General features: G+C 34.2%; 1 protein-coding gene across 1 annotated transcript in view; it reads right to left on the bottom strand.

The window, feature by feature from the left end:
- Window positions 1-17,868, bottom strand: part of LOC150109564 (protein Obscurin-like) — a 1,271,613-nt gene that overhangs the window by 197,681 nt on the left and 1,056,064 nt on the right. Inside the window, exon 80 of the mRNA XM_090402667.1 lies at window positions 2,482-2,682. Coding sequence (XP_090258793.1) covers window positions 2,482-2,682 — 201 coding nt within the window. The remainder of the gene's footprint in view (window positions 1-2,481; window positions 2,683-17,868) is intronic.

Here is a 17,868-nt window from a genome sequence, read left to right as displayed (position 1 = left end):
AGTCCACTGGCAATGTCATTGATATAAAGGTTAAACAATATAGGTCCTAGTACTGTGAGCCCTGTGGAATCCCACTTGTAACCCTCTGCCTCCTTGAAACTGCTCCACCATACCCAACTCTCTGATACCTATCAGACAGCCAATCCTGAATCCAGTTGGCCAATCTGACATCCAGACCCATGTGATGCAACTTAAATATCAGCTTAACATGTGGCACCCTGTCAAATGCCTTCGCTAAGTCTAAGAAAATGGCAGTATATGCCTTTCCCTCATCTAATGTTCTTGTAACTTTATTATAAAAGGCTAGCATATTGCTAAAACAAGAGCGCCCTTTCACGAATCCATGTAGACTCTCACAGATAACATTACCCTCATCTGCCCAATGCTGTATACGGTCCCTCACTACTTTCTCCAAGATCTTAACAACTACTGATGACACACAGACTGGTCTATAATTAGACACTTCCAGTCTGTTACCACCCTTATGCAATGGCACTATTTTACCTTCCTTCCATTCCCTGGGCACCTTTCCCGCAGCCAGACTTTCATTGAAAAGCCAGGTTAAAGGCACTGTCAGTTCCCTAGCACATTCTCTCAAAACTCGTGGTGAAATACCATCCAGTCCCACATCTTACTGGAATCCAGAGTACTCAGTATTTGAAGCACACTCTCCTCCTGTACCTCTAAACCTTGAACCTGCCCTATCCCTCTAGTATTAAGGGATAAAGTGTTCATTGAACAATTCCACTATGCCCTCTGCATCAGTCACTCTATTCCCATTTTTATCCTACAATATCATTCTTCCACAGCCATTTCTCCTCCTACTGGCCACATAGCTAAAAATTCCCTAGGATTTTCTTTGGATCTTAGGGCCAATCTCCTCTCATATTCCAGTTTTGCTTTCCTTACCATACTGGAGAAAGTAGTGAGGGACCATATACAACATTGGGCAGATGATGGTAATGTTATCTGTGAGAGTCAACATGGATTTGTGAAGGGGCGCTCTTGTTTTAGCAATATGCTAGCCTTTTATAATAAAGTTACAAAAGCATTAGATGGGAGAAAAGCATATACTGCCATTTTCTCAGACTTAGCAAAGGCATTTGACAGGGTGCCACATGATAAGCTGATATATAAGTTGCAGCACATAGGTCTGGATGTCAGATTGGTGAACTGGATTCAGGATTGGCTGTCCGATAGGTATCAGAGAATTGTGTATGGTAGGGCAGTTTCAAGAAGGCAGAGGGTTACAAGTGGTGTCCCACAGGGCTCAGTACTGAGACCTATATTGTTTAACCTTTATATCAGTGACAATGTCAGTGGATTGCAAGGGATATTCAGTTGTTTGTGGATGATGCGAACCTGGGAAGGATTATTAGTAATAGTGCAGATGTGGTAGCCCTGCAAGAGGATTTGAATAAGCTAGACAGATGGGCAAATGAATGGGGTATGTCGGTTTAATGCAGCAAAATGTAAGGTCTTGAGGTTTGGGAAACATCGATGGGACACTGCATACTCTATGGGAGAAGTTATACTGGAGGAAGTAGGGGAGACAAGAGATCTGGGGTTGATGATTGATAGAAACCTGAAATTTAGGGGACATATTGCAAACGTAGTGAGGGTAACACAGAAAATTGCTTCAATAATGAGAAGGACACTGACCTGCAGAGATAAAAGGGTTATTATTCCGTTATATAAGACTCTGATCAGACCATACTTAGACTATTGTTCTCAAATTTCGTCCCCAGGATTTCAATGGGATAAATTAACTGTGGAAAGGGTATAAAGGCGGATAACAAAGATGGTTTCAGGACTGTACAATGATAGTTATGAGGATCGGCTGAGAGAATGTGGACTGCAGAGTTTGGTGGATACAAGAAGAAGGAGAGGTGATATGATTGAGACTTTTAAACTGTTGAAAGGTGGTTACAGGGTTGACACTGGAGAATTCTTTTGCTTGGTTGAACAGCAGGAAGGAGTGATGACAAGAGGCCATCCCTGGAAGATATGAAAGGAAACCGTGAGCAAGAAGGTGAGGAGTGGTGTCTTTGCATGGAGGGTGATTGAACCATGGAATGCATTGCCTGATGGAGTGGTGAGAGTAAGAACGGTCAATGAGTTTAAGGAGTGGCATGATAGACTTTGTATTTCTTAGGACGGACCTCCCCTCAATGAGTTTGATAGACTTTGTGTTTCTTAGGAAGGACCTCCCACGATGAGTCTTTTGACTCGATGGAGGCCTGGATAATAATAATAATAATAATTATTCATCTAGATGCATTTTATTTTACAAAATTATAGCAAGATTACTCATAACTTCAAAAGAAGAAAACCTAATCCAAATCCTTAACTTCATAAATGCACTTGAAAATCACCTGAATAAATAAAAAAACATGACATAAGATGTTTAGAAATAAGAATTAGTATAATCAGAAATAAATATGAATACATTATGAAAAAATATTTTAAAATAAAGGATACAGATCTGTTATTAGAGTCAGAGAAGATTTAGTTTCAAAAGCATCCCAAAGACGCACAAGTTTAGGATGACATAACTGATTCATGATATCCATTTCTGCATCCATGAAGTCTCTTGTTTTACCTGTACCATGCATCATTTTTGCAGCATAGCTATTTCCTGATGATCTTTCTACAGCATGATAAATAATCCCTTGAGTACCCCTGTAAAAAAAAAAAAAATTACACTGTATATTCTTAGTGAAGTTTTTAAAACTTGTTGAAAAGAAAAAACAGAAAAATTAAATATAAGAATTTAAAATTGATTATTTATATTTTGCATTTTTCACTTTTACTTTACTTTATTTTTCTTTTTTTATACCAGTTTATGATTACATTAAGACAAGTCATGGTTTCACATTGGGATAAAAATCTCTTTTTACAACCTTTGTCCCATTTAAGAGATTGTCATTATTATTAGAAAAATTAAACCATTTTAAAGTAAATATTATCAGGAAGTCAGAATTATTTATGTAGCTGCTTTTAATTGTGTTAGCAGATAATTATAATAGCTTTTAGTCAGCTTTTGAATATTTTGTAATACAATAAAATGGTTTATGAAATTAAAGAAACAAAGCCTCTTATGACTTCACAGAGGTCAAGAAAATAACCATAACAATAATAAATACAAAAATAATTAAAACAGCTTACTCTTTTGTAATTCATATTGAATGGAGGCAATACTATAACAGTAATCAATGCATGGGCTATCCTTTTAATCAGACACAGCATGCATAACTGACTAGGCACAAGCTGATTTGGATATACTTGATTGTAAAACGTGAAAATTAATGACAGTGAATTGTGCCTTGCACCCATGCAGTGATGTGGATCAGTTATACATAGCCAGGAAAATTGAAGGTCTTTTACAAGTTGAGCAAATGGTAGAAGAGTTAAAGTGAACATCAAATGATTATATCAAAGAAAAGATGCTAATTGAAGCTTATAAAGAAAAAGTAGAGAGTTGTTCAGCACCAAAGAAAACAAAGTCGGTTCCATCAGCAGGAAAGGTCATGGCATCGGTGTTTTGGGATGCTAAAGGGATTTTGTTTATTAATTATCTTGAAAAGGGTAAAACAATAACCAGGGAATATTATTCAGATCTTTTAACCAGACTAGATGAAAAAATTTGTGAGAAAAGACCAGGTTTGTAGAAGTAAAAAATCATCTTTCATCAGGACAATGCGCCTGACCACAAAGTTGTTCTGGCAATGGGAAAATTAAGGGAACTACACTATGAACTGTTGGAACATCCACCCTATTCCCCAGACTTGGCTCCCTCTAACTTCTATCTCTTCCCACAACTAAAGCTCTTCCTCACTGGTCAGTATTTTTCTTCGAATCAAGAGGTGATTGCAGCTGTACAGGGGTATTTTGCAGATCTTACTGAGAACCACTACAGGGACGGGATAATGGCACTGGAGCATTGCTGGAATAAATATATTAGTCTTAAGGGAGATTATGTTGAAAAATAAAAATAATTCTGAAATTATAAATTCGTTTTTTCATTGTTAGGCTGAGAACTTTTCAGACCACCCTCGTAGAGAAGAGACATATATTACACTGTACCATCTTATCATCTAATTGTTCTTGCAGCACGATTGCTCATATAGACTATAAACAAAGGCATGATAAGGTAGCAAAAGCTATACGCTGGGGCTTGTGTAGGAAATATGGTTTCCCAACTTCCAAAACCCCTTTGAAAAAGTTATTGAAAATGAAAATACAAAGATATGAGACTAAAATTCAGACAGATAGACTTCTGGAACATAATATGCCAGACATCACTGTAGTTGAACAACATTGATGTGGCAATATCAGGGGGGATTAAAAGTAAAAGTGTAAGAAAAGTGACCAAGTTTAGGGATTTGGAGATTGAAATTAACCTTCCAAACTGCTAGGACGTCTATAGACGTCCAACTAAATCTGGATATGTTTCAGCCCACCTGTTTAAAGAACCTGGATAAGAAGTGCAATTTGACTGTTATGTCCATTAGAAAGTGTGATAAACCCTCATGCTGAAGAGAACGGTTAATCGGATTATCTCGCGTTTGTAGCTGCCTCTCAGTTGCCTATAACAAGAAACGCACTTCCTTTTCCATGCTGGTCAACTGGATTTTAGTTATATAAGATAGACTAAAAATAGAGAAATTATTTATATTTTTGTTTTCTCTTTTTATTGTACAATACAATTTTAATGTCGGGACAAAATAAAAATCTTGTATAATTTGTTCACTTAAAAATATTTAAGTGAACAAAGCTTTACCTTGGAGAACCAATTTAATTATTTATTTTTTTGCGCTAATTTTTTCTAATCGTTTACTAGACAAAAGATTTTTCTTTTTTCTCGAAGAAATTAATTCACGATAATTATTTGAAATATTCTTTTAAAAAAAGAAAAGAAAACCGGCTGCTGACATTCCAGTTTATATTATTTTTATTTTTGTACAAAACCTTCGAAATCGAATAATACTTCACAGATTTCCTTTAGGACAAGCTTGAGCAACTTTGCTTTATAGAGAATAACATGAAATTCTTTAATCATATTACTAAATTTTTTTTTCATGTTGTATAGTAATCTACTCTTCTTTGTACTTTCACTTTCTTGGTTTCCTTGTATAATTGGTCATTACAAAATGAAATTAACAGTTATGATTTAAATTTATATTTTCTGCATAATTCAGATATTTTATTCTCCAATTTTTAAAGTAAGCGATAGATTTCTTTATTTTTATCATTCAAAATATGTATATCAAAATTTCATTTCCTTTCACAATAGAATTGAACTTTATTTCGCCTCTGATAGTTTAACCCCCTCCCCCTGTGGCATTACTATCACACACCCGAAAACTGTTATGAAACATAGGTACAGTTTTTATTTAATTTGTTATTTTTCTCTGGTAATTGTTCCACATAACTTTAATTTTTCGATACTGAAACTATGTGGTGATTATTATAAATTAACAAATTATAAATCAGACAATATACATATTATTTATGTATATTGTCTGATATTGAGAGACCCTTTACTGGGGAAAAGTTACTGCATTACAATGGATAATTACTATATGTGTCCTGAACTCGCTGATTTGCTTTTACAGCATTGTACAGATAGTTATGGTACTGTAAATGCAAAAAGGCGAGATATGCCTCCGGATCTGGCTTCAGGAAAGCTATCAAAGGGGGAAATCCGAGTTTATCAGCGAGGGAAAGTCTTTGCACTACGCTGGAAAGACAAAAAAGATGTTTTTCTGCTGTCTTCCCTGCACAATCCATCAACGGACTCCGTGGAGAAGCATGGTTTGAAGAAAGAAAAACCCATTGCTGTGTGTGCATACAACGACACTATGGGTGGAGTTGACAGGTGCAATCAGCAGTTATCATTCTACTCTGTAATGAGGAAACAGCATAAAAAATATTACAAAAAAGTGTTTGGACATGTATTGGATTTTGTTATTTGGAACAGTTTCCTCCTGCGCAAGAAAAAATGTTTGTATACCATAACATATCTAGAATACAGAATAGAAATTGCGAAAGCATTGCTGCATGCACATGTGCCTTCTTCAGCAAGCAGAAAAACAGGAAATCCTGCCAGACATCTGAGGTTGAACGCTGCTAACTGCAACCATTTTCCCGAAGATCTACCACCAACGCTAATAAAAAAAAAACCTGCACGCAAACGTTATGTATGTAATAAAAAAATATCAGAAAGGAAACAAAAATCTGGTGCCCTAAGTGTAAAACTGCTTTGTGTGTTTACCCTTGCTTCAAGGTGCTTCACACTGTTCAAGAATTTTAAATTCTGAACAGTATGAAATAAAAAATGTTTGTTTTCAAGGCCATCAAAACAGTCCTTTTCAGGACTATGAATATTGATAGAGGGATACCTGAATGAACTGTTTCCTTTTCATCTTGAAGGCGAATTTTTAAGTTCTTTTTATGAAACAGAATGATATTTTCGAAGGAATAAAATATAAGAGGAACTGGAATACTGTTTCCAGGTAAAGTATTTCACCAAAACAATAAAAAAATAATGAAATAAAATCTACCCTATATACATATAAAATGATAAGCCTTTTTATGTCATGTTTTTTGAAACGTTTTGAAACTCAGGGGCTACCCTGAGTGTCGAGTTTTCAAAATTCGAGTCATCAGACTTCAGGGACGGAACCCCCTTTTGAGTTATCACAATTGAAGGAGAACTGGCCTACCAGACCGGAACACGGGGGGTTGGGCATAGCCCCCCCCAGTTAATAAATGAAATATATAAATAATAACGGGAACATTTTCACCTTGCCAACACTCAACATTGATGTGATATGGGTTCCAAATTTCTTGTTTCGGAGATATATATATTACAAAGTTTTGTAATAAAAATTTCTGCTACAATGAAGTTTGACATAATCAACAATATTATTACTACCTTATTTCTGTTTCTCGTGTGGGAGAAAAACAGTAAAATGTCACTCTTATAATTATATGAGATGTTATAATGGCAAAAATAGTAAGAAAAAAGTCATTTGCACTTTCTCTTCAAAACACAAAGAAAGAACATTGTAAATTCAGCCAGTGGAAAAGAAAATACTACATATTTTTCTTCTGTTATCTGATTTTTTTTTTCTTGTAGTACAAAGAAGAAATCACTGCATATAACATGGAGTCTGCATGAGGGAAAAAATCTGGAAATTGGTTACATTATAACGAATAGAGAAATCATGTCAGAAAAATTATTCATGTAAGATTCTAATCTCGGCAGACATAACATTTTCTTCTAGATTACATATCTATAGTAACTGAACCTTTGCTACTATTTTACACTAAAATGAATGGGTATGTTCCCCAAGTGATTTACGTTTGTAACAGCTGTCTTGCGAACGATTTATGAAATAAATTATCTGAAATATCTGCAGATTGATTAGGTCTATACCCCCCCCCCCCCAAAAAAAAAGAAGATTATGAAACGCATATGCACCTTTTCTTTGAAAATAATTCAAATCCTCTTTTTCAAGATAATTGTATGATTTAATTTCTAATTTTTGATAATTCATTAAAAATTAAGCAATTATTTTGGCATAAATAATGTACAAGCATGTAAACGAAATGTCAGTATTTCTGTTAGGATATAGGTAATCAACAATCGAAAAGGAAACAAGACATTCTTGACATATTCTGCATTACAGCCTGAGGCACTTTAGTGTTCTCCCCTTTCTTCTCAATAGCACTGAGTAAGCCTTCAACTTTTCCTCCAGTTAAGAGGATATTACCAAGTATTTATAAGACGTACATTATTTCAGAAATAGCTTCCAGCAGCAGAAGTAATATTTAGATTTTTTTAAAGAAAAACAAATAAAAATAATACTACTGAACTTTCTTTTGTGTGGTATGCATATAAACAATTTTACATGGTGAAAATATAGCATATTATTTCTAAAATTTCACATAATTTCAGTGGACAGCAGAACAGCTGGTTTTAGATTGCAAATAAATAGAACAGAATTAGAAGTTTCACAGTACAATCTGATTGCCGTATATCTTTTGTCAAAATGGTAAAATGAAGTAATTGATTTTGAATGATGTCTAGAAAAGCTTTCAAACCTGTATAGAAATTTAGAGTAGTTATGCAATTCAGTTCCAGGAGAGAATAAGGAGGTCGGGGGGGGGGAAGCATTCGAAAATCTTCAAAATAAGCAAAAATTTTGAATCATTCCGTATATGATATTTTTCACATATTTTCAACATATCTATGAGGATATGCATTAGATATTATCGTAATATGCATAATACAAATAAATAAATAAATAAATAAATAAAAGACGAAGGCGAAGAATCTTTGCTAAAATATCATTGGATATAAATTTTTGATACAAAAAGACACAATCGGAAACCGAGTAATGTAATTTAGCATTTTAACATTTTTTTTTTTATTTTGCCTTTATGAATAACAAAAAATCGTTTCTAAAACTGAAATGTGATGATCCATATAATGCTATTTGGCTAGAAACGAAAGCAAAAGGACATATTTATTTCAATAAATATTATTTAAAAATATTAATATTTGACATAATATTTTCAAAGCAAACATTTGAAAATTCCGAAATTCGAAAAAAAAGTATTCAATTATTATACGTAAAGTGAAAGAACAATCAGTGAAACTCTTCTGGTGCACTGATTTGTAGAATAAAACACATCAAATTTACTATCACTAAATAGATTCATTGCAAAAGCTGATCAGTGGTCATTTCAGGATTGATTTCTTTTGCATATGTGAAATTTGTTTCAATTTTTGGGAAGAGACACAATAAATCATTTTAGAGGCAAGAAAGGTCAAATAACTTAGGACAGTAAATGAAATTCTAAGCAACACAATAGACGTAAAGACAGGGGACACAAAGCTCACTCAGCAACAGTTAATCCACTAATGGCTGTAGAATAGCCATAAGGAGATTAATGGCAGAGGTGGCATGATAAAAGGTAGAATGCCGACGAAGTTTTGATCCATGAAAAAAGCTACGGAGAGCTGACTATATCATCCACACCAGCCGGTTGGGAAGTTAAACAACTTTGGAATAAGAAAGCAACAACAGTTCCAAATGTCATAGGATTGCTAGGAGCATTATAACACATCTGAAAAAGTTGAGCCTCCCAGATATAATGCCAAATCAACTTCAGAAAATGGCACTTTTAAGGACATCTCGCATTTTATGTCGATATCTAGTCGATTCCTTGCCGTTGGATAAGGCTTGAAATGGACTCATTTGACAGTCATTATGCTGTTTGCTTCTTGTTACTTAATAATGTCTTGTCACTTAATAATAATATTGTATCCTTCACTCTGATTTCCTCCTGCAATCCAGAAATTATAAAGTTTGTGAATTATATATATATATATGTTACTGTGAAAGACTGAAATTAGAGAATGTCGATATTCTCCGGTGAATGTCGACACATACCAAATATGTCGGTGAAAGACCGAATATTTGGTTATATTATTATACATTTGAACCATCGTCGGTATATGTCGACAAGCACAGATAAGCTCTGGTGGGGGTCGAAATGACAAGCCGAGAAGACACAGCCAGAGAAAACCAACAAAAAACGCCATCTGTTTGTTAGACTCTCGAACACTGTGCTGTTTGTCAGCCTTATGCAAGGTTTGCTGGTGCGTGCAATGGTTAGGTTCAAAGGAAAATATTGAAGCACGCGAATCATCGGCCTATGCAGAAATTGTGCCAGTTGCAGGATGTCCCACTCAAGCAGGAGCAGAGACAACACCGTATCGAGGCAGTGAGAAGTTTGAGTCCGGAAGAATGTAAAACGGACAGTGTAGTCGTAAGCCTGTTGCAGAAGCAACCGATCGAAGGAGGACCCGAACAACACGTGGGCATTAACAGACCTTCGGAAAAAAGATTGGGTAACGTGAAGACCTTTACTATATGTTTGAATGAGACAGAATTTGATGTTAGATCATATTAAGTGGACAACTGATAGTGGACTATAATAAGGATTTGTATTTTGAGATAGAATAATTCTGCTGAACAAACATATGTCAGGAGTGAAATTTTAGCTGCATGTGACTGAGATTATATGTGAATTTGTAATTTTGTAGATGATTTATACCAGAATAGTAACGGGTTGTGAAATGTCTTAAAATGTAGCATGCATTAAGAATTTGATTTAGAATAACATAGTTAGCTAGTTTTAATGTTTTATAGCTTGTGTGTGATTAGCAATTTGATCTGTGAGTGTTTTGTTAAATTAGCATTGAGTAACTTAGCAGGAGATTTTGAAAAGCTTAGTATCCTATTCCAATTATAGTTGTAAAGTGTAATTTGTTCCAATAAACATGTTTTGTTGTATATGCCTGACTCATGCCTGATTTCGAGAATTCAAATTACCACTTACAAAAATTTAGAACCATAGCGGGAAGGAATTTAATGAAAGTGTTCAAGTAATAGATTGTTGGCCACAATTGCAATTAGTACCAGTATCTATTTAGTGTATATTAGAATGAATGCTAATTAACCTAGGAATATTCCCTGAATTTTGAATAAGCTCATATTATAGGACTCTGGTTGGCGCAGCAATAAAAAATAAATTTGCCAGTGTCCGAAAAGGAAGCATTCCTAGGTAGAGTTGAGTAAGGCATTCTTAAGGAAGTATATTAGTATATTATATCAGTGAAGAAAGTAAAAAAAAAAATTGAAGAGTGAAAGAAAGATACAGGCAAATAGACAATATATTATATCAATAATGAAAGATAACGAAGATATAACAGTGATCCTGCATTCAATAAACGAGAAGGTATATATGCTAAATTTCTCATTTAAAGTGGTATGTAACTGACATTTTTTGACATATTCAGTATACTTCACTAATGAGAACAATTTTTCTTTCTGATCTTTCAAATGTTTCTGATTTGCTTATGCAGCCTGGTTGGACAAGTGGTGAGTTCATTCACTCTCCAACCAACAAGCTGTGGGTTCTAATCCCATTGTAGGCATGAGGTTTTGTGAATGACTAGGTGAAAAAGGAATTCATTACCTGGTGCAAGACCACCACCACCTTGATTATTAGAGGAATGAAGCATCATCGAGTAAAATTCCAATGCCTGATCTCTGAAGAAGTTTCCACGTTAAATAAACCTTAGTCTACCGAAAGCAGTGTATTAATACTGATATATTATAGACTAATAATCACCATTCTGTGAGTTGGGTTCATGTTAACATTAAAAAAAATGTATTATGGATTTTGCAACTTGTCAACAAACTACATAACATATAAGTATAATAATCACTATGGAAAAGCCACCCAAAACTTCTAAATACTTGACATAATGAACAAACTGTCATTTGAAGACAGGAACCCAGGTACTACAGAGAGCTGAAACAGGTGCTATATAAATATTATAGCAAGATTGAAAATTAGAGGAAAATTACTCTCTTTCTCTCTCTCTTTCACACACAAACATATAACAAACCCATCTCAAACACCATTACAAGGACACAAACATGCCATATCCTAATCCATCCCCCCTCCCCCCTTCAAAAAAGTTAAACCATGTTCAAGCAGTGGGTGCATGTACTTGCCTCTACACGTTAACTGGAAAAAAGCATTTATATACCATATTTGTCGGTATATAAATTGAACATTTAGGTAGTTACAATACATCATTATATAAGAAAATAGGCAGTGTTTATAAACAAATCAGATTAATTTTTTGTTACATAAATTTATTTAAAATATTACAATAGATGTAAGTCTTAAAAAATAAATAATAATTATTAACCTCAATTTTCATATTAATTTTTTTCATCATCTGTTGAAAATAGTTCTTCAGATTCATTGTTTAAATCATAGGTGGCCAACAGCAGGCCCGTGGGCCGCATGTGGCCCGTAATGTGATTTTGTGCGGCCCATGGCAGAATAAAAATTAAATTAAATTATATGTATTATTGATTTAGCTGTTAGTCTCGACTGCAGATTTTCTGATTGATATACTAGTTATATTCATTATTTCTGATGACGGAAAAAATTTATATTCTCAACACGGAATCGAAATTGCTTTGAAAAGATTACTCAATTTATAAAATCTGCTGCTTCTCTGTGCAAGTTGTAGTGGGAGTGGTAGATTTCTATGCGCTCCAGAGTAACATATCATTGAAAGTCACTTGTTTGCTCTGGTTACAGTGATCAGTTTCAGAGATTCAGTTTCACAGTTAACAGTGTCCCCTGGTCAGTTACTTCAGCCTTTGTGTACTATGAGTAAGAAATGTAAGATCTGTGAAGAAGTCGGCTGAAGGTTTTTAAATTCATCCAAGTCAGAGGAAACTTGGTACATTTCCCATTTGCAGGGAGTTGATGGAGGAGCCATGACATTGACTTCAAGTTTGCCAATGTTAGACCAACTTTTGGAGCAATTCAGTAAGCAATTTTCTGACTTCAGTGACATGCGGCCACAACTAACATTATTTAGCAACCCAATGAAACGTGACATTTCAGAGCAGCATGACACTATTCAATTGGAGTTGTGTGACCTTCAAAGTGACCCCTTTTTCCAGTCAAGAGTGGAGATAGGCATTGACTTTTGGAAACTGGTACCAAGGGAAAAATATCCTGCATTGAGTGATTTCAGCTTGAGAATTGCATCTATGTTTGGAAGCACATACATGTGAATGAACTTTCTCAACTATGAGGGCGGTTAAATTGTCTCAAAGAAGCCAACTGACTGATGACCATCTTCAGGATTTGTTATGAATATCGTCATCATCGTTGAAAATCGACTTTGATGAACTTGTTGCCACACATCAACACTGGCAGCGTTCTCATTAAGTTATGTTACATGCAAAAAAACCAGAAATATGTAATTAAATTTAATTTAACAACTTAGATTTAAATCAATCAAGTATTTTATATTGTTCTCCCACTAGTAAAATGATTTAACAAATATAGTAATTCAATACATATAAGTATTGCCTTGAAAAATTGCAGAGTTTATTTTTATTTAAGTTCTGTCTAAAAGTGCATGGCCCGTGACACTACCACTCATTATATATTGGCCTCGTATAGAATGAAGTTGGCCATGCCTGGTTTAAATGATTGTCATATGGATTCCAGTTTGAATCCGGTGAATTGATTTTGGTTTCATCGTCATCAGTGTCCTACAACAGATCATCTTCTGTACCATCCATAAGATTAGAGATACCACACTTTTTAAATGATTTTATTACAGTCTCTATTTTTACTTCATTCCATGCTTTGATCACAAAATTGCACAACATATCAAGTGATGCAGCGTGCATAGATCCACCATTTGTAAATGATTTTTCACCAGTCAACATCCAATTATTCCACTCTTCTTGCATGTGATCTTTAAATGGTTTGTTCAAGCAGACATCTAGTGGTGGCAATATAGAAGTTAAACCACCTGATATAACAGCAATTTGTGTTATTTTTTTCTAGAAGACTTTTAGTATTCTCAGTTAAATGACTATGAAACATATCCCATTCTAATAAACTGCGTTTCTTCATTATACAGCCTGGTTGCATGTTCCACACATTATTTATCCATAATTTCACACCATTTTCGTCCATCGATCCTTTTTCATGAAAATGTACAAAAACACCTGAAAAAAATTTTATCTTAGGTTTAGTTTTATGTTTGAAGATGATCATTGGTTTTAACTTGGTTCCATCAGCTAAACATGACAACACAACTGTGAACCTTGAAATTCCAATTTTTGAAATTTACATCTTTGTCTCAGCTGAATAATAAATTTATGGAAACTGGTAAGTTTGTGGTCAAGATCTACTGGTAGTTTTTGAGCAATTTTCGTTTTTTTGTCATATTACCAGATTTTGTCTCTGTTCATAAAACAATTACACCAGCCTGAAGTAGCTTGAAATTCTATACTTTCATCTGGATTCATTCTTGACGATTTTAGTGCATATGCTCTAATCATAATTCTTGTAACAAGATAACCATTCTGCCTTTGTTTGAATACCCATTCTGCAACGTGATTTTCCAGTTGCAGCCATCGGATGATCCCCGTTCTCATCGCACAGTTTTTCTTTGGCAATTTTTTAAAAATATTATTATTATTATTATTCGTGACACCTCCAAGGGGTGCGAAGACTCATTGCGGGAGGACACCTACAAATATCTTATTTCTTACTCCATTCTCTTACCATCTTCTCTATGTCAAACTTTCTTGCAGCAGCACAGTTATTAGTTTGCTTTGCCATTTCAATTATTCTTATTTTAAATCGAGTTTCATACTTTCTTCGTTTTGTTGCTGGTTCCATGATTTTAAATGATAACAATTTTAATAATCCTAAAATTTATAAAAAAAAATGCAAAATTAATAATTAAATAAAATTGGGACTAATCACTTTTAATTAGGGTAATTCGCATAAATACTAAATTTATGCTATGCAAAAAAATAATGGATATGCAGATATAAAAATAATGGATATAACAACAATACCTAATGTTGCATCAATACAAGAAAGAAGAAATTGGAGTATCGTCTTATACAACCGACATATGCTTAAAACAAAAATAGCCTAAAATTTAGGCCTTGTCTTATATGCCGACATATACGGTATATATATGTCAGCATATAGGATGACATATATACCATATAGGACAATATATATATATATATATTATATATATATATATATATATATATATATATATATATATATATATATATATAAGTTTCCCAGAACATATATATAATTTGTTAAATGAACACCTGGCTTGCAACGGGTATTGAAACAAAATCACGAAACCACTGCCATCTAAACTTCCTCAGATAAACTCAACAGAAGCTTTGAGGAAGAAAGCAGAAATGTCCCCCCCCCCCAAATAACAAAATTATTATTATTATTATTATTATTATTATTGATTCAAAAAAGAGCAATGTTAAAAAGTGAAATGAACCCATTAAGCATTCCCCACTGATAACAAAAAAATAAACTGTAAATATAATTTGTGAATTAAAATGAACTGCAGATTGAAATATAAATGTAAATGACAAATTGCAGAAAAGAATTATGTGAATATTTATATAAAATTATTCCACATCTGATATCATTGATATGAAAAATATCTCTCTCTTAACACATTAAATGAATCATCGTAAATATATATGGGAAAAATGTAAAAATACATTGTTAGTATTATTATTTATACACATTTAAATAAGATATTCACTTAACATTATGCATGAATATTTGTAACGAACAAAAATGTAATAGTAATACTTCACAATTGTATACACGTGGATAGGCTTATGTGTTCGTCAGACATGTTTGTAATAGATTTCATGGTTTGATATGAACACAGATGATTAAGAAAATAACTATTTATTAACTTAAAAGCTAATATTTTGCTGGTATTATATCCATCATCTTCAGAGCACACAACACAAAGTTTGTTACAAATGTAAAACAACCACAATCCGGTGTAACAATTGTATATTTGTAAATAATCTGTATATGTGAAGATGATAAACCTTTTCAAAAAAAAAAAAAAATTACGTGACACCTCCAAGAACTCATCATGGGAGGGCACTTCTACTCCACTCCACCACACAAATCTCATCATCTCCACCTACTACTTAATTCTCCAAATACACACAACAGCATTACTACTACCATAAACGCAATCTACCACCCATCACCACGACCATCAACATGTGTAAATTGTGTGTGTGTTCTCAAGGCAGATTTGCATGGGATTAAAAATCCTAGTTTCAGGGACCCTGCCACCTCCCATATGACATCAGCTAACTCACCTTCAACTGAAAAAGTTCATGTAAAGATTCCTCTTGTCATGATGTCAATCAAACTTAGGCCTTTTCCAAGTACAAGGTGGAAGAACAATGGTGTAACATACCATTGTTCTTCCAATTGAGCTATCATCATCAAATTCCTGCCATATACCCTCAAGGGGTGCACAGGATATGATAGTACTACATGAAAAAAATTACATCATTAGTAACTTCCTATCTATAATTTTCCTCCAAATCAGTCTGTTACTTGTCAAGACTCCAACATTATCAGATCTTATATTTCTATCGTCTAAGGCACTTTGTACCGTATCAATCCACATATATCTTGGTCTTCTTCTGGGTCGTTTTGCTGCCAACCTGGCAGAGAACACTTGTTTTGGTAATCTTTCTTCGCCCATTCTGTTTAAGTGACCATACCACCTGAGATTAGCTCTGCTAACACATTCCTGGATGTTGACAATGTCAAGTTCTTTCCTAATATGCTTGTTTTTAATATGATATTACCATTGATGCCATCTGTTCACACCTCTAATCTTTCTCAGGACTCTCATATCTGCGGCCTCTAGTCTTTGGTCAAGTGTTTTACTTCTGACCCAGCTCTCAGATCCATAAGTTAAAACTGGTTTGAACACTGTCTTGTATACAGTTAATTTAGTGTTCCGACTAATTTCTCTCTTATTCCATATGAATTTATTCAGTTGACTTCCTACCATACCAGCTTTGCTGATTCTGTTGTCTATTTCTATATTTAATTTACCATCTTCACTAAAAATCGTGCCTAAGTAGCTGAAATGTTTCACTTGTTCCACAGGTTCTCCATTCACAACACAGTTGACATTTTCAATGATTCTGCCTATTTTCATTGTCTTTGTCTTTTTATTGCTGACCTTCAATACCATATTTATTACAACAGCTATTCAATTTAGTCAGAGAATCTTGCAGACTTGTAGCAGATTTATTTAGAAGTATAACATCATCCGCATAAAGCAAAGAGCTGACATTAACATCTCCAATTTTGATATCATGTTTAATACCACTTTCCTTCATAATGTGATCCATATAGATAATGAATAACAGAGGGGATAATGTACATCCCTGTCTCACACCAGATTTAACATTAAACCATCTTCCTGCTGATTCCTTTAATTTTCCTTTAATTCTAACTGCTGACTTACAACTCAAATAAAGACTAAGTATTGCTTGATATAATGCCCCATTGACACCATATAACTGTAACATATTGAATAGTTTCTCTCTTGGCACCTTGTCATATGCCTTTTCCAAATTGACAAAACTTAAATACAGATCTCTGTTATATTTCCATGCTTTCTCGACTATTTGTCGTAAAGTGAAGATCTGATCCTGACAGTCTCTATTTGGCCTGAATCCAGCTTGTTCTTCACCAAACTCTTCTTCCACAATTCTTCTCAACCGTTTCTCAAGTATACTTGCATAGATCTTGCCAGGATTAAGCTATGGAGATGTTAATTATATGTGAGTGTGTGTGTATATATATTATTATTATTATTATTATTATCACCACCATATCTCCACCAGGGATGGCCTCTTGTGTTCTTTCCTTGTCCCCATTCTACTGCTGGCCTGGTTGGCAAGTGGTTAGTGTATCCGCTCTTCAGCCAAAAGGCTGCAGGTTTGAATCCTGCCATGGGCATGGATGTTTGTGATTGTCTGTGAAAATACTAGTGGTGGTGGTGGGCAGTAGATGGCATTGGTGTAGATGATGATGATTGCAGTTGTGGCTCATTGTAGTTGGTGAATTGAGTGGTAGAGTAGATACCCTCCCTCAATGAGTCATTGGACTCCCTCGAGGTGTCATGTAATAACAATGTTAATATTGCAATATCCCTTTTACCAATTTATATTCCTCAAATGACTAAGACATATTATTATCATTAACACATACACAACCTCCATTCAAAAGATTCATTATGGGAGATAAATGCTGCTATATATAAAGTCCATCAAACCATGCCTTTAAATTCATTCGATGTGTTGCATTCACTACACTGTGAAGTAATGCATTCCACCCACC

Source organism: Typopeltis vanoorti, chromosome 2 (assembly GCF_054136105.1).
Source record: "Typopeltis vanoorti isolate ZY-2024b chromosome 2, IOZ_Tvanoo_1.0, whole genome shotgun sequence".
Taxonomy (NCBI): Eukaryota; Metazoa; Arthropoda; class Arachnida; order Uropygi; family Thelyphonidae; genus Typopeltis; species Typopeltis vanoorti.
This window is presented reverse-complemented; position numbering and strand designations above follow the sequence as displayed.